Source organism: Dendrobates tinctorius, unplaced genomic scaffold (assembly GCF_039654945.1).
Source record: "Dendrobates tinctorius isolate UK_male_01 unplaced genomic scaffold, ASM3965494v1 ptg000116l, whole genome shotgun sequence".
Lineage (NCBI taxonomy): Eukaryota > Metazoa > Chordata > Amphibia > Anura > Dendrobatidae > Dendrobates > Dendrobates tinctorius.
Window position 1 is genome coordinate 13,534,806 of NW_027361784.1, and position 18,746 is coordinate 13,553,551.

An 18,746-nucleotide genomic window follows, 5' to 3' on the forward strand; every position below is an offset into this window, starting at 1 on the left:
TTTACCTGTAAATTGAGAATTTTGAATTTTTTTTTTTTTTTTTTTTTTTTTTTTTTTTTTAAATAATGTAATTACAAAGTGTCTCCCTGGTGGGACCCCAGTTATCAGCTATTATCTATGAAGAACCTTGGTAGCACAGGAAGTGTTCAGTTTCCCAACAGTACCACTACAGGATAAATCAGACATTAAGATTGCTCATTCATAGTAGGTTTCCCAAGTAATGTCAGACATGACAAGGCACACAAAACGAGATACACGCATTGTAATCGCACTATTATCTGACCAAGAAATTAAGTTCCTGAAGAGGGGACCCTCTCTGTTTCATAAGAATTCTATAAAATGGTCTAAGAAAATGGATTGTGCCGAAAAATTAAGAAAGCTTGAAAAAACATCATTAGCAAAGGGAGAGGTGATTAAATTGCTCAATTTTGAGAGCATAAAATGTTTTCTACAATATAATGGAAAATGTAAGCAGTATTTTTATCCAAAAGCAAAAAATGAAAATAAAGGAAAAAGAAAATATCATGTTCAAATGAATTTTTAAACTTTCACAAAGATTAATTTTCCTTTGTTGCGCTACATATTCCCCAAAGATCTTTTGGTATTCTGTTGATAAAACATCAGTGGAAAAAAGGATGTGCCATGGTAAAATGATACTAGATTATATAGAAAAGTAATGGTGGATCAACTAGAAAAAGAAAATAGTGATTGTTTTCATATTTTGACCAATTTCAATAGTTTATTCAGGCACCCTCCCCCTCTACTGCATGGACTTTGGTATCTACGTTGTATTTTACACCACATGATTTACTCTATACCCCCTATGCTTGATGTTTTTGATAGCCTTTAGAGCATTTATATTCTGTTTGGCCATGTGACATCTTATGACTCTTCTCCTTCTATGTGTATTTTTACATTATTTATTTGAATAAAATTTGCTATTTTTGCATAAAATTGTTTTCATTTTACTTCCGGGTTCTATTTGGTGTGTCCATACCTCTTTTTGATTATATAGATCCCTTTACAGGAATTAAGTTGAAAAGACAAGGGTTCCTCTTGAATTGGCCTGGCAGAGTATCTAGAACCACATCTGTTTTAGGCAGTCTTTTTGAGCCTATGACATCTGACAGGTGTTACTGTACAATACCACACCACTGACAATGCAACATTGACAATGTAGACAAAGCGAAGCTTATCACCTGTCCATTTAAGTTATAATGAACTCTTCAATGTTACAGAGAATGCTCACAACACTTTCCCCAAAATCATTTTAAATATCCAGGTGCTCTAAAGCATATGTATAGGTGTGCTTTTGCAGCAGCTCAGGCAAGATGACTGCCCCTTAATCACATAAAACAGAATAAAATATCAATATATTTCATTGTAAATAATAGTACATAAAAATAAGGTGCTACATTCATCTTAAAGTTAGTTTGCAATACATCCTTAGCTTCCTACCTTTACACACGGGTCTGTGGTCACTCCAAGCTGCAAACACATCTGCAATCCTTTGACAGGTGATTTTTTTTTCACCTTGAAGAACATAGTCTTCATCGCAAGAAAATAGAACTGTTGCACCAAGGCTAAAATAAAACATAAGAATACAGTATGTTATAGAATTATAGAATTAAACACTTCATGTGTACCAACATGTATCCATATCTTCCTTAAATATAACATATATAGATCAATTAAGAAGTATCGTTTCTCCTTGCGGAGACAATTTGAATAATTCCCAGAGGAGCATTACGGCTTTAAGTCTCCTCATCTCGGCATGCTTAGCATTTCATTCTTCGCAAGGAGAAATGATACTTCATGGATATCGGTCAGACGCCTCTCACACAGCCAAACCAGATCTCACACTTTGCAATGACAAGGGGCAGTACCCCGAAACACAATGTCTGCAAATTGAGATTTTGGTTTTGGCTTTTATCCTAAGTCATGTAACAAGGCTTGTTAAAGGGTCGACATTGACTTTTAGGATTGCTACTTCCAATAGGTGGCACTAGAGTTCTAGTCCTCTTCCTCTATGACGAGACAATTTGCATAGATCAATTAAAAAACATTGTAGACAACCATCATTTGAGGACCAAATTATCTACTTGGAATGGACACCAAATATTCACTGCTTGATTTGGTTGTACTGTACAAACTAGCTTATTTTCAGCTGAACAATTTTGTATTTATCAGCAATATTGCCCCATTTATAGGAATTATCAGCTCAGCCAGGTGCTTCTCTGTTCTCCATGAAAGAACTGGTGCCAGAATCTCATTACAGTGGTCTATTTTTGCATCAATCTAAATTCAACACACCAAGCTCTTCTCTCAACTCCATGTGTGGAGGAAAGTCAAGAGGTCGCTATCTATACACATTAGATGACCATCTAATCTAGCATAAAATAATAGGTCCAGCTGACCTTTACCAATTGCATATGGAGGCCTTTAGTTTTCATAGATTTCAGCTTTAATGAGGTTTTTCACTACTTTAACATTAATAGGTTATCCTTAGGATATTTGATCAATGTCTGATTAGTGGTGCGCAACAACTGGCACCCCTGTCGATCAGCTGTTCCTGATGTTGGCTTTAACTTCTCAGTTACAAAACTGCATGTTGCAGATCAGTCAACTCTATAGTAGCTATGGCAAGGTACTACATATTATATATACTACACCCCCTATTCAAAGCAATAAGGGATGGATATACAATACCAGGCCTCAACAACTATTTCATCAACTGAGTTGCACTGTGCAGCTCCATAATAGAGCAGCTACAGCCACCAACAGCATTGGGAACAGCTGATTGGCGGGGTTGGCGGGTGTTGCACCCCCACCTTTCAGACCTTGATGACCTATCCAAATGATATTTCTCCTTACTCTCCCATACATATCAACTTTCAGTTTGGAAGAGCATTCATGTATTTTAAATGGTGAATGTCTCTGTCACACTCCTCTTCTTATCTCCTGATCAACAAAAAGGTAAGTTGTTAAAAATCAAACTGTCTTTATTTACCTCAAGAACATCTGTATGGGAAGAGCTAGGAGTGTCCAATGCAATTTAAACTGCCATATGATTTTTCTGATATCGGTGGGTTTGGATTACTTAAATTCTATGGACTAGCAAAGGATGTAAATGCTTTTTTAAATGGTGATAGCTCCTGGTACACCATAATAATGTTCTGGGATTTTTTTGCTTCAATTCATCATTGAGGTATTAACACTTGCCTTTAACTTGGTTTAATTATGTATATACTCATCAATAGTAATGCATTGCAGGCATATATTCAACGGTTAAAGAACCTGTTCTAACAGTACTTTAAATATACGTGATCTATCCAGTCTTCCATTACTCATTAAACTGCATGATTTGATATAAATATGCGGCTCACATGAGAAGTCATTTTAATAAAATATGATTGTCTGAGTAGTTCAAAGGGAGATTTGATTTGAATGTAGCACTTGACTCTTTTAAAAAGTGGAAACAGCAGACCTTGACTAATCAATAAAATTATTCTTCATATTTAAAGCACACATTCAAATGTGGTTATCTGAAGGTGAACTTATGTTTGTGAATTAGGGTTTCAAATTTACAGCAATTTGCTAATTTATGGTTGATGAACAGAAATAAAATCCAGTGAGAATGAAATCACCTCCAAATAGGCCACAAGTTGTAAAAGTCAGAAATCCAAAAAGAAGACCATAAATAGTGGATGTCAACTTCCAAAAATGAATTAGATATACCCAAAAAGAGAGGAAGTGCCAGACAAAATAAAATACCAGAAATGTATCACAATTAAAATGAATCAGATGCAAAAAGATATACAGAATAAGGCAGAGTGTACTCCTTGTGACTATCAATTTAGATCAAGTGAACCAGGTAAATAAGACAGCAGAAACACTATAGTAGTGAAAAAACAGTATCACATAACCACTAAATGTACAACAATATATCCATCTGGGTATGAAGCATTGGAATAAGACTGGCATATATGACAAATAATAAAAAATTCATAGAATGCCATGTAAAGTGCACTGTGCTGGAGCATTAAATGTCATGATTCATAATGTCATATAAAGTGCGCTGTGCTGGAGTGAAATGCCATAATTAGTGTTGAGCATTCCGATACCGCAAGTATCGGGTATCGGCCGATACTTGCTGTATCGGAATTCCGATACCGACTTCCGATATTTTTTCAATATCGGAATTCGGCATCGGAATCGGAAGTTCAGTTGATTGACGGCCTGACGTCATCATGATGCGCGGTGTGTGCGCATCATGATGCGCCGTCATTTCGGGCCTTCCGGGGGTCTCTGCCGGCCTGCCGGGGGGCTGTGCCGGCCTGCCGGGGGGCTGTGTGGACTGCCCGGGGTCTGTACCGGCCTGCCGGGGGGCTGTGCCGGCCTGCCGGTGGTCTGTGCACCCTGTGGGGGTCTGTACCGGCCTGCCGGGGGGCTGTGCCGGCCTGCCGGTGGTCTGTGCACCCTGTGGGGGTCTGTACCGGCCTGCCGGGGGGCTGTGCCGGCCTGCCGGGGGGCTGTGCTGATGTCCGGGGGTCTGTGCAAGCATCGTCCGATGGGACTACAAGTCCCATCGGGCGATGCCTGCTACCATGACAGTGATTGACACATTAGCCAATGATGGGACAGTAGTAGTCCCATCATCCGGCTAATGTGTTAAATGTTAAAAAAAAAAAAAAAAAAAAAAAAATACTACATGCATGCTACATACATACTACATGCATGCTACATATATACTACATACATACTACATACATGCTACATACATACTGCATGCTACATACATACTACATACATACTACATACATACTACATATATACTACATACATACTACATACATGCTACATACATACTGCATGCTACATACATACTACATACATACATACTACATACATACTACATACATGCTACATACTGCATGCTACATACATACTACATACATACTACATACTGCATGCTACATACATACTACATACATACTACATGCATGCTACATACATACTACATATATACTACATACATACTACATACATGCTACATACATACTGCATGCTACATACATACTACATACATACTACATGCATACTACATATATACTACATACATACTACATACATGCTGCATGCTACATATATACTACATGCTACATACATACTACATGCATGCTACATACATACTACATATATACTACATGCATGCTACATACATACTACATACTACATATATACTACATACATACTACATATATACTACATACATACTGCATGCTACATACATGCTACATACATACTACATACATACTACATACATACTACATGCATGCTACATGCATGCTACATGCATGCTACATACATACTACATGCATGCTACATACATACCACATACATACTACATGCTACATACATACCACATATATACTACATACATACAATACATTCATACAATACATACATAGACATACAGTACATATAACATAGAGTAACATACTTACCAATACTTGTCACATTGTTCCCCGAAGCCATTGTCTATTCCGGGATAAATATTAACATAACAAACCACAAAAATACTCACCCACGATCCGAAGCAGTCCACGAGTGTGTCCCACGACGATCTTGGGTAGAGAACTGCAGCATCAGATGATGCTGCCGTTCTCTACGGGCTGTAGGAATCCAATGACGGAAGGTAGGTATCCTTCCGCACTGTATTCCTCCGCCACTTAAAAAAAAAAAGTCCCTAGTCTCACTTTATGCCATTGCTGTGTGGGAATTTCCCACACAGCAATGGCATAAAGTGAGACTAGGGACTTTTTTTTTTTTAAGTGGCGGAGGAATACAGTGCGGAAGGATACCTACCTTCCGTCATTGGATTCCTACAGCCCGTAGAGAACGGCAGCATCATCTGATGCTGCAGTTCTCTACCCAAGATCGTCGTGGGACACACTCGTGGACTGCTTCGGATCGTGGGTGAGTATTTTTGTGGTTTGTTATGTTAATATTTATCCCGGAATAGACAATGGCTTCGGGGAACAATGTGACAAGTATTGGTAAGTATGTTACTCTATGTTATATGTACTGTATGTCTATGTATGTATTGTATGAATGTATTGTATGTATGTAGTATATATGTGGTATGTATGTAGCATGTAGTATGTATGTGGTATGTATGTAGCATGCATGTAGTATGTATGTAGCATGCATGTAGTATGTATGTAGTATGTATGTAGTATGTATGTAGTATATATGTAGTATGTAGTATGAATGTAGTATATATGTAGTATGTATGTAGCATGTAGTATGTAGCATGCATGTAGTATATATGTAGTATGTATGTAGTATGTATGTAGCATGCATGTAGTATATATGTAGTATGTAGCATGTAGTATGTATGTAGCATGCATGTAGTATGTAGCATGTAGTATGTATGTAGCATGCATGTAGTATATATGTAGTATGTATGTAGTATGTATGTAGCATGCATGTAGTATGTATGTAGCATGTAGTATGTAGCATGCATGTAGTATATATGTAGTATGTAGCATGTAGTATGTATGTAGCATGCATGTAGTATATATGTGTTATGTATGTAGCATGTAGCATGCATGTAGTATGTATGTAGTATATATGTGGTATGTATGTAGCATGCAGTATGTATGTAGCATGCATGTAGTATATATGTAGTATGTATGTTGCATGTAGTATTTATGTAGTATGAATGTAGCATGTATGTAGTATGTAGTATGAATGTAGCATGTATGTAATATGCATGTTGTATGTATGTAGCATGTAATTTTTTTTTTTTTTTTTTTTACATTTAACACATTAGCCGGATGATGGGACTACTACTGTCCCATCATTGGCTAATGTGTCAATCACTGTCATGGTAGCAGGCATCGCCCGATGGGACTTGTAGTCCCATCGGACGATGCCTGCACAGACCCCCGGAGCCTGCACAGACCACCGGCAGGCCGGCACAGCCCCCCGGCAGGCCGGCACAGCCCCCCGGAGCCTGCACAGCCCCCCGGCAGGCCGGCACAGCCCCCCGGCAGGCCGGCACAGCCCCCCGGAGCCTGCACAGCCCCCCGGCAGGCCGGCACAGCCCCCCGGCAGGCCGGCACAGCCCCCCGGAGCCTGCACAGACCACCGGCAGGCCGGCACAGACCACCGGAGCCTGCACAGACCCCCTGGCAGGCCGGCACAGCCCCCCGAAAGGCCCGTACAGACCCCAGAGAGGCTGTACAAGGGCAGGAAAGGGTTTTTCTTATTCCGATACCGGAAGTCCCATAGACTTGAATGGGACTTCCGGTATCGGAATCGGCGATACCGATACTTTTTTTAAAGATCGGCCGATACCATCCGATACGATACTTTGAAGTATCGGACGGTATCGCTCAACTCTAGCCATAATGAACTAAACCTATAAGCCCAGGGAGTATCCCACTGTATAATGCCAAAGTGCTGCAAAGTGCAAACAAGGGCAAGTATTAATAAGTTAACCGGGAGGCTGCCAGCAATATGATAAAATGTATACCTGGTGATAGTGGCGAGGAGAGCGGAACCCCGACGCGCATTTCGCTAATGTCGCTTCTTCTAAGGGGGTGTCGCCCCCTTGGAAGACGCGACATTAGCGAAATGTGCGTCAGGGTTCCTCTCCTCGCCACTATCACCAGGTATACATTTTAAAGCAAAGCAGACAAATTCACATTCAGGACCGTCCCATATAATAAAAATTATCCATATGAAAAAAAGTTTAACTTATAGTCAAATGGTCAGACTAAGAAAAATTAATAGCGATAATACCATTTTGGATAAACAGACGATTTGTAATCACGATTTTTGAAAAGGGGATATCCTGCCTCTATTTTAAATTCAGCACATGAGCGGGTAATGAAGCTGTCTCAATCTGATTTTCTACACAAAGTGCGTTAAAAAACTGCACAAGAGAAATAAGAAATGATACTGGTGCTATGGGAAAAAATAAATTCTTTAGTTTTAAGCACAGTCCCATAGATGAAATTAGACATGCGGCAATCAGAAAAAATTGGCACATATTACGGTCTGACAAATATTTAGAAGAGATTACAGTCATGGCCAAAAGTTTAGAGAATGACACAAATATTATATTTTCACATGATCTGCTGCCCTCTGGTTTTTATGTGTGTTTGTCAGATGTTTTTATCACATACAGAAATATAATTGCAATCATATTATCAGTAACAAAAGGTTATATTGACAGTTAGAATGAGTTAATGCAGCAAGTCAATATTTGCAGTGTTGACCCTTCTTCAGGACCTCAGCAATTCTCCCTGGCATGCTCTCAATCAACTTCTGGATCAAATCCTGACTGATAGTCCATTCTTGCAAAATCAATGCTTTTATTTTGTCTGAATTTGAAGGTTTTTGTTTGTCCACCCGTCTCTTGATGATTGACCACAAGTTCTCAATGGGATTAAGATCTGGGGAGTTTCCAGGCCATAGTCCCAAAATCTCTATGTTTTGTTCCCTGAGCCATTTAGTTATCACCTTTGCTTTATGGCAAGGTGCTCCATCATGTTGAAAAAGGCATTGTTGATCGCCAAACTGCTCTTGGACGGTTGGGAGAAGTTGCTCTTGGAGGACATTCTGTTACCATTCTTTATTCATGGCTGTGTTTTTAGGCAAGACTGAGAGAGAGCCCATTCCCTTGTCTGAGAAGCCACCCCACACATGAATGGTTTCAGGATGCTTGACAGTTGGCATGAGACAAGACTGGTGGTAGCGCTCACCTAGTCTTCTCCGAATAAGCCGTTTTCCAGATGTCCCAAACAATCAAAAAGAGGATTCATCAGAGAAAATGACTTTACCCCAGTCCTCAGCAGTCCACTCCCTGTACCTCTTGCAGAATATCAGTCTGTCCATGATGTTTTTTCTGGAGAGAAGTGGCTTCTTTGCTGCCCTCCTTGAGACCAGGCCTTGCTCCAAGAGTCTCCGCCTCACAGTGCGTGCAGATGCACTCACACCTGCCTGCTGCCATTCCTGAGCAAGCTCTGCACTGCTGGTAGCCCGATCCCGCAGCTGAAACACTTTTAAGAGATGGTCCTGGCGCTTGCTGGTCTTTCTTGGGCGCCCTGGAGCCTTTTTGGCAACAAGGGAACCTCTCTCCTTGAAGTTCTTGATGATGCGATAGATTGTTGACTGAGGTGCAATCTTTCTAGCTGCGATACTCTTCCCTGTTAGGCCATTTTTGTGCAGTGCAATGATGACTGCACGTGTTTCTTTAGAGATAACCATGGGTAACAGAAGAGAAACAATGATGCCAAGCACCAGCCTCCTTTTAAAGTGTCCAGTGGTGTCATTCTTACTTAATCATGACAGATTGATCTCCAGCCCTGTCCTCATCAACACCCACACCTGTGTTAATGGAGCAATCACTGAAACGATGTTAGCTGGTCCTTTTAAGGCAGGGCTGCAATGATGTTGAAATGTGTTTTGGGGGATAAAGTTAATTTTCTAGGCAAATATTGACTTTGCAAGTAATTGCTGTTAAGCTGATCACTCTTCATAACATTCTGGAGTATATGCAAATTGCCATTAGAAAAAATGAAGCAGTAGACTTTGTAAAAATTAATATTTGTGTCATTCTCTAAACTTTTGGCCATGACTGTAGTGCTACATGCCCTTATTTTGCCTACAGGAGAACACATAATCTATCAGACCTATTAGTACACAATTGGCTTTTACCTGTTAATAAAAATTGGCTGAATAAAAACCTCCCTCAAGGTAACTTTAAATGTGGTCACTGTAATTTCTGCCACCTCCATATTCCAGAAAATCCTCTAAGGATCAGATCAATTGAACAAAAAGTGCTTCATTTTATTTCTTTCAAAACTAAGTTTGTGATTTATATGATTTTTTGCCTTTGCTTTTTTTATTATATAGGGAAAACCATCAGACCTCTGGCTACAAGGTTTGGTAAACATTACCATTCTATTAGCACAGGTAAAGGATCTGCTTAACTGATCCACCGTATGCAAACCGTACATAATTCTGACCCTGATTTATTGAAATTTGCTGGTATTGAAGTGGTGAAACTTCCCCCACCAGAACCTCAATACAATTTTATTAAAAAAAGAAGCCAGATGGATAATTAAATCAAACGCCCAAGGAGCAATTGGTTTAAATGATAAATTAGATCTGTCTATTTTCTTGTAGAATTTTTTTTCCTTTTTTTCTTTCTCTGTATAAAATAGTTAACTGATTATAGTCTGCAAAAATGTGTTTGTCAAAAATATGCTTGCATGCTCTTGATTTTTCTTTATTTTTAATGCAAGAAGAGGAAATGTTTTTAAATGTGTTTTTGTAATAATTGATTGTGTAGGCATGGATCTCCTTTAAAAGGAAATGACCTCACCTGATTTAACACCTGGACCCGTAGAAGCATCTCTTGACGCGAAATGATCATTGTCCACTTCCCTCCCCACTGTCTTCCCTTTTTGTCCCATGAACTGTGTCCATATACCATGCATGGTTGCATAAAGGACAGTATTTCATTATAGCTTACGGGTGAATGTCACTTTTTTTCTATCTTTTGTGATTATGGATGTTTTTTCAATCCTGCGCACCAAAACCCGAAGCTAAGCATACCACTGTTCATTGGATGCCATCTCTCTTTTGTGGCAAGTTAGATAGTTGGACCTTGGTGCCATTCATTTTTTTAATATTTTTTGATATGTGGCATGTACTGACATGCCGTGGATTTAAAATCTGCATCACATGTCAATTGCCAGATTAAAGGTTTATTTTTAGTCACCCTAGTAATGAGATTTAGTAAAATTTCATCCACTTTGCAAATACTATAACATGCTGCAGAAATCCATAGCATATCAGACCATAGTGAATATAGCCTTGCACCTTAATATTTCCTAAAATTGTGCATGCATGAGTCCAGCCAAAAGCAGTTTTATAAGGGCTCATTCAGACTTCCATTTCTCTCACGTATGAGAAAGACTGATTATATTGGTCACAGTTCGATCAGAGTGTCATCTCCATATTTCTTGTACATGGAGAAATAAAATAAAATTTCTCCACCTCCATTCTGACAGTCCATGAAAATTAGGCTGCATTCAGATGTCTTCCTAGTCCAATCCAATTTTTTTCATGGACCCATTGACTTGCATTGCCAATTTTGATACTATCCCAAGTTCAAAAGCGGATATGTTATTGAGATTTTCAATGGACTTTTCAGTCTGTATAAAATTACATTCCTGTAAATGGCCTCATGAATCATCACAGGTACGAGTGTTCTGTGTAAAATGTGAATAGCACTCATAAATGAAAATTGGACTTCTGAATGAGCCCTTAGATATAGTGAATATACTCTTTAATGATGTGGGGCTAATTTGTCATTTAGTAACTTTTTCAACTTTTGGCTTTGCCTTAGTGGGTGGGCTTAATAATAGGGGGCATGGTTTATCCCAGTGAAATCTAATGTATACCAGAAAACTGTCTGAAACCTATGTCAGCTCAACAGGAAAAAATTTACATTTTAATATACTAAGGGCTTATAACGCTAAAAATGACTTTTCACGAGAGAGAAAGAGCTATGTTAGCGCAAAGCTTTCTCAAAATGCAGACAGTTCTATCTATTTATCAATCTATCTTTTATCTATCTACAGAGGGGAAAATAAGTATTTGATACAGTGTCGATTTTGAAAGTTTTCCCACGTACAAAGTATGGAGATTTCTGTATTTTTTTTATTATAGATACACTTAAACTGTGAGAGACAGAATCTAAAAATAGAAACCTGAAAATCACATTGTATGATTTTTAAATAACTAAATTGCTTTTTTTGCATGGAAGACCTGTTAGTTTTCATTTGCAAAGCCCTCTTATACTGCACTCATTACCTATATTAATTGCAACAGTTTGAATTTGTTACCTACCTAAAAGGCACCTGTCCACACACTCAATCATACTCCAACCTCTCCAGAAAGGTCCAAACCAAAGAGTTGTCTAAGGACATCAGGGACAAAATTGTATACCTGCAGAAGACTGGGATTGGCTACAGCACAAAAGGCAAGAAGCTTGGTGAGAAGGCAACAACTGTTGGCACAAATATTAGAAAATGGAAGAAACACAATTTTCCTTCATCTGAGACTCCATGCAAGATCTCATAGAATCATAGAATCTCATGGATAAGGATGATTCTGAGAACAGTGAGAAATAAGCCCAGAACTACATGGGAGGATCTGGTGAATGACCTGAAGAAAGCTAGGATCACAGTTCAAAACATTACCTACGACCTCATAGATTAAAATCCCACAGGTCATGCAAGGTCCTCCTGCTCATGCTAGCACATCAGATAATTTGTAGTCATGCATGTGAGGCACTTGAACAAACACTTATAGAAACCAAATGTAGCAGTGCCAAATTTAATTATGGACATCCTAATTGGTTTTGTACAATGAAATAGCATCCGAAAAAAATGTACACAGAAACCAACATTTTGGCGAAAACGCCTTCTTCTGTGCGTTTTTGCCAAAACGTGCATTTGGGCTGTCACCATCACCCACGGGAGGTAAGGTCTGCCTGCACCTGCTTAGTTTTTTCTGTTGATTTATTTGTTGTATGCTGCCCATATAGTAAAAATATGTTTGTTATGAGGTTTGAGATACCAGCACTATACAGCATCAATTAGATGCCTATAGTATGTTCAGCCTCCCTATGGATCTATAATGGGTTATGGTACCATTTCTGTGGTTTCCCACTTTTTAAGAGTCTTGTCTTTTTTAATATTTTTCTATGTGTAATATCTAAATAAAGTTTATATGTCTTTTTTGGTAAATTTTGGTTTCTGTGTACTTTTTTTGGATGCTCATGCTAGCACATGTCCAGGCTCGTTTGAAGTTCACCATTGACCATCTGGAGGACCCAGAGGAGACATGGGAGAAGTTAATTTGGCCAGTTGATACCAAAATAGAACTTTTTTGTATAAACTTCACTCGCCGTGAATGGAGGGAGAAGGATGAGTACAACCTCAAGAACCCCATCCCAACTGTGAAGCATGGTGTGGGAAACATCATACTTTGGGGGTCCTTTTCTGTGAACTGGACAGAAAGACTGAAACGTATTGAAGGGAGGATGGATGGGATCATGTATGGCGAGATTTTAGCCAACAACCTCCTTCCCTCAGTTAGAGTATTGAAGAAGGGTCATCGCTGAGTCTTCCAGCATGACAATGACCAAAAACACACAGCCAGAGCAACAAAGGAGTTGCTCTGTAAGAAGTATTTCAAGGTCCTGGAGTAGTCTAGCAAGTCCCTAGACTTGAGCTCAATAGAAAATCTTTGGTGGAGGCTGAAACTTAATGTTTCCCAGTGACAGCTCCAAAACGAGAAAAATCTGTACAAGAAGTGTATGGAGTAATAGGCCAAAATCCCTGCTGCAGTGTGTGCAAACTTGGTCAAGAACTACAGGAAACATCTGATATCTGTAATTGCAAACAAAAGTTTCTGTACCAAATATTAAGTTCTGTTGTTCTATTGTATCAAATACATATTTTATGCATTGAAGTACACATTAAGTACCGTTTGTAAAAATGATACAATATGACCATTTGGATTTTTTTCTAGATTCTGTCTCTCGCAGTTTAAGTGTACCTACGATAAAAATTACAGACCTCTCCATTATTTGTAGGTGGGAAAACTTGCAAAATTGGCAGTGTATCAAATACTTATTTTCTCCAATCTATCTATTTATCCACTGTATAGACATTTGACTAATAAAGTGTACAATGGCTAAGTTATTGTTAGTCTATGGAAGATATAAATATGAACAATATAATAGGTAAACGTATATAATGATCATATTAGTAGAAGGTGGCCCTTAGATGTTGGTGTATTTCAATAGCAATAATTTACAACATAATTATTCTGTACATTAGAAAATTTGGTTGAGCTCAATTTGCTTCTGGCAAAATACACCTACAAAATAGAAAATGCTTAGTAACGAAAGATGGAAGGAACAAAGTGGCATTTCATGTCTGGTTAGTATTTCTAGGATAATTGACTATTACACTTCTATCATTGATAACATTACCATCTATATACTCTTTTGGATTAATATTTTACCTAAAATTAGAGCCTATTCTTTTCCCATTTTCTGGTTCTCCAGGATCAGGACACAAATTTGATGCTTGCTTTATACCTCCCTCATTTACTGTAAGAAAGAAAGTACAGTTTAATAAGATATGGTTAGCATTGAAACATATAAATATATCTAAAATGTATATTATATAAAAATACCGAACAAACACACTGGAAAAAAAAGAACATTGTAGTTTTTTCATGATTTTAATACAATATATTAATTTCAATGGAAACCAGCCAATTACTCAAAAGAAGCAAATAAGAATGCAAAATAATGAATAAACAATATTTATAACATTTTCAATAAAATAATAATAATCGACAATAAAATACTGATTATAATAATACCATATGAGCAAATAGCAAAATATAATAATGACACATTAGCAAATTATTCAGCACCAGTTATAATCAACACCACAATTATATTTGGGATGCAGCACAATTGTATTTTAAGAAAAATGCTTAAAAAATACAATATTTTTTTGTCAAGGAGAACGCATTACACATAGGCTTGCCTAATTTCAAGAATACAATTGATTATTTCAACGGTGAGCAATCCTGTAATGATAGCAACAAGCATACGCATGCTCAGTAAGGCCTTAAAATAGTTCTATCATGATCTATGTGGTAGCATATAATGAGTTCTTCCCAAAAATACTTTGCAAGAAATAATTTTTCAGAGCACCAAAATTTAGTTAATTTGGAAAGGGGTATTTCAATATTGAATGGTATGGCATTTCTCAATATTTTTTGCTATTATGGTTTTTGAAGTCCAAATTGTTGAATTTACACTGTGCATTAGAATAAATATATTAAAGTTCATCTGTGCTGGGATTTGTGCTCCTGTACCCACACACTAAGGGTGGATATATCATTTGTGTAAACCAATGTTTCCCAAACTCCAGTCCTCACGGACTCCACGGGTCATGTTTTCAGGATTTCCTTATTATTGCTCAGATGGTGGAAGCATCATCAAGGCATCAGGAATTCTCTCACTCTAACTCTATGGAAATCCTGAAAACATGACCCGTGGGGTCCGTGAGGACTGGAGTTTGGGAAACACTGGTGTAAACTGAGTAGCCACACTGGCACCCAAGAAGCAAGGGGTCAATTTCTACCTCCAAAGCAGGTGAAATTATACATTATGATGAGCAATTAGACTACAAATGGGCCATATATTGTTCTTGAACAGTGGCTCTCTTCTGTGTCCACCACTGGCCTGTACAATGGGCAACCAGGAATCATAGAATCATAAAATGTTAGAGTTGGAAGGGACCTCCAGGGTCATCGTGTTCAACTCCCTCAATGCAGAATTCACTAAACCATCTCAGACAGATGTCTGTCCAGCCTCTGTTTGAAGACTTCCATTGAAGAGATCTCACCACCTCTCATGGCAGCCTGTTCCACTCATTGATCAACCTCACTGTCAAAAAGTTTTGTTTCTAATATTTAGTCTGCATCTTCTCCCTTTCAGTTTCATTCATTTGCTTCTCATGTTTTCTATGCACCTTTGTACATATAAAAACTGAGAAGACTCTGGAATACTCAACTAGCCTTGTGGCCACTTTATTTTTGGATTAATGAGAGTCCCATGAAGCAAGCTGTCACCAATCAGAAATTGAGGATACATACTAGCAATATCCCGCTTCCTATAATAAAGATAAAATACATTTAGGCATGAGTTCACTAATTGGTATTGCTAATACCATTTGATCTAAACAATAAGTTAACCCAAATGTTTACATTCAAGTGACGCAAATGTAGGCTTTTAGATTCAGAACAAGTCAATTTTTATTTAATTTCTCGAGAAGACTTTTACTATTACAACACTGTTTTTACAGCTTCAAATACTCACAGTTGACATTTTTCAATAACTTTGCCTAATCCTAGATTTAGACATTTGAGCTTATTGCATACAAGTATAAACATGGAACACAGGACTATCAATCTCCATCTCAATGGTATGGTGTAGCAAAACTAAATTTTCGCTTTGAACAGCGGCTAATAAACTTTGGTTAAATGGCAACACTAGATATAACAATACTGCATGGCAATATTAGCGTAGCTGTTGCATTAGCAACTGTTACTACTCTAAGGGTAAAATTTGCTTTATTTTAAATATTACAACTTTTATCATACTATTTTATTGATCTATTTTGACTAGCTTAAAAGAAATTGTAAATAAATAGATTAAAGTTGTTAGCTCTTATGTGTGCGCCACTTAGAAGCCCGATGTGTACCTTAGTTACCAGTGCGCTGGTGCAGGGAGCTGGTAACCAAGGTACACATTGGGTTTCTAAGTGCCGCGCGCCGCTTAGAAACCCGATGTGTACCTTGGTTACCAGCTCCCTGCACCAGCGTGCTGGTAACTTAGGTACACAGTGGGTAACTATGCGACGTGGGTCGCTTGTTACCCGCGTGTCGCTGGTGCTGATCGCTGGTGAAGCTGCCTGTTTGGCAGCTCACCAGTGATCATGTAGCGACACAACAGCGATCCTGACAAGGTCATATCGTTGCCGGGATCGCTGGTGCATCGCTATGTGTGACGGGGCCCTAATTTTTCAGTTATATATTTACAAACTTGATAAAGATCAGAAAAGAAACAAGTTTTTAGCGTTCAATCTAAAGTGACAGCCCATTAGTAATCAGACATGCCGATTTTTGGACATGGGGTCATATTTATCAATCAAAATGTGCCAAATTACTGGCATAATTTGCACTTAAAAACTGTCTTTTTTGCCGAGCACCATATTTATGATGTAGTCCAAACACTTTTTATGACTTGCTTGACTAAAGAGGTAAGGACTTTGCTGAAGATGTGCATTGCTTATCTGAAAAGGGTTGTATCTCTGTGTTTAAATTAATTGACAAAAAATGTACAAAAATTCGAATTCCCCTTTTTGAATACAAATTAATTCAACTAATAGGTGGTAAAAACTTAGATTTGACAGTCTTAAAATTAGAAAGTTATGTCAACTAGCATACACCACTTTGAAAAAGCTAAGACATTTTAAAAATATTTATTCTAAGTTTTCACTGTTTAGACAGCTTTAATAAATATGCCTCCTTGTCTTTTACCACCCAGTGTCCACATAGGTGCAAATGATAAATATAAATATTGTGGCTTAAGTCCTCCATACACATCAGAAGAACGACTTCCAAATGTGCTAATATCAACATGCTCAAATTAGATCGGGGCAGAGCAGGACCCAGACTTTACTGTTTCACTAACCAATTAAATCTGCCAAACTGCTTCACTGCATCAAGGTAACCCTATATTCTGATTCAATAGGGTTACCTTGACACGGTGAAGCAGCTTGGTATACATTTTTTTGCAAAAAAAGTATCGACTAAATACCCTGTATTTGTTATCATCTTTTCATCAGCACTTGCTGACTACTGTTATATGTTTTACTGCAGGATATTTCTGCACAATTGTCATTCTGTGCTCTCTGTTTGTGTTTGAGTCAGTGGGTGGCATGAACAGTGTCCTACCGACTTGTTCATATGTGTGTTTTTAATCCATATTATAGCATTTTATAGTTTTAATTTATTAGTGCATAGAGTGCCTCTCTTTGCTTGCTCTTTTGTCTTCCCACTTGTCTTTTTATGTTTACAAGTGCCATCAGATTTTTGACATTTGCAGCATACGCCTTCTGACAGAGCACTCCTCTCCCATCAGCCAAAGACGTTTTTAAATATAGCTTGATTTTACCTGTTCATGTAATTGTAGGCTTTTAGCTCAGGAGAGGCATCATGTTAGATCAGGGTCCTAACAAAGGGGTGCGCCTTGTCACTGGCTGTTGGGCTCACATGAATTGGTCAATTTAGGCTCTCAGTGCCGTAATTATTTGACATGTTTCTTACAGCAGTAATGCAGCTCCAATTTCATATATTCAATGTTTATAAATCATTTCAGAGTGCAAATTTTAGTTGTATCGAGTGGCTCTCCTAGCTTGCATCTGTTCACACTTGTCACTTTCTGTTTGGTAGTGTCGGTCAGTTTTGTTGATATTTGTGATACCTGACTGTCTCATATCTACCCATGGAGAATGATAAAGACAAGATGCACAGCCCCAAAAAGGGGGACGGGGCATGCCACTATATGTATAAAGTACAAGGAACTAAAGCAAAACAGAAGAAATGGACTGGCACACCTGTTGGTATAAGTGCAATACGTAGGTGTACATTCACACTGTGGACATTAACAAAGAAAATCTAGGATAAAAACAATTAGCAAATACCCAGCAGTTACTAATTAAATAAATAAATAGTAGTTGTACCGGTCAATAACATAGCACAACACTGATTGGGTAGACTTTGTGGCGATGCAATGGCTTTTTAAACTTTTTGCATCCTAGTAGTGTCCACTTAGTAGCCTACGTTATTTACATGTACTATCACTATTGGGTTTTCTATTTATTTGCTAACTGCAGGGTATTTTCTCATTTTGTTTTTATCCAAGGTTTTGTATACTTAAAATAGTCAATTGTATAATATTTTATTTTACTTATCAAGACTATATGCAAAGTTGGAGCAATACAAATATTTTCTAAAGGAAGTTTAAAGAATTAATAATAAGTTGAATATACTTATTTTACAGC

The 18,746-nt window shown here is 38.0% G+C and overlaps 1 protein-coding gene across 8 annotated transcripts in view; it reads right to left on the reverse strand.

Moving 5' to 3' along the window:
* Positions 1-18,746, reverse strand: part of CSMD3 (CUB and Sushi multiple domains 3) — a 1,871,449-nt gene that overhangs the window by 956,747 nt on the left and 895,956 nt on the right. For all 8 annotated transcript variants that reach the window (XM_073590214.1, XM_073590213.1, XM_073590210.1 and 5 more), the window contains 2 exons: positions 14,122-14,209; positions 1,459-1,583 (listed from right to left, as the gene is read on the reverse strand). In XM_073590214.1, the coding sequence (XP_073446315.1) occupies positions 1,459-1,583; positions 14,122-14,209 (213 nt within the window). The remainder of the gene's footprint in view (positions 1-1,458; positions 1,584-14,121; positions 14,210-18,746) is intronic.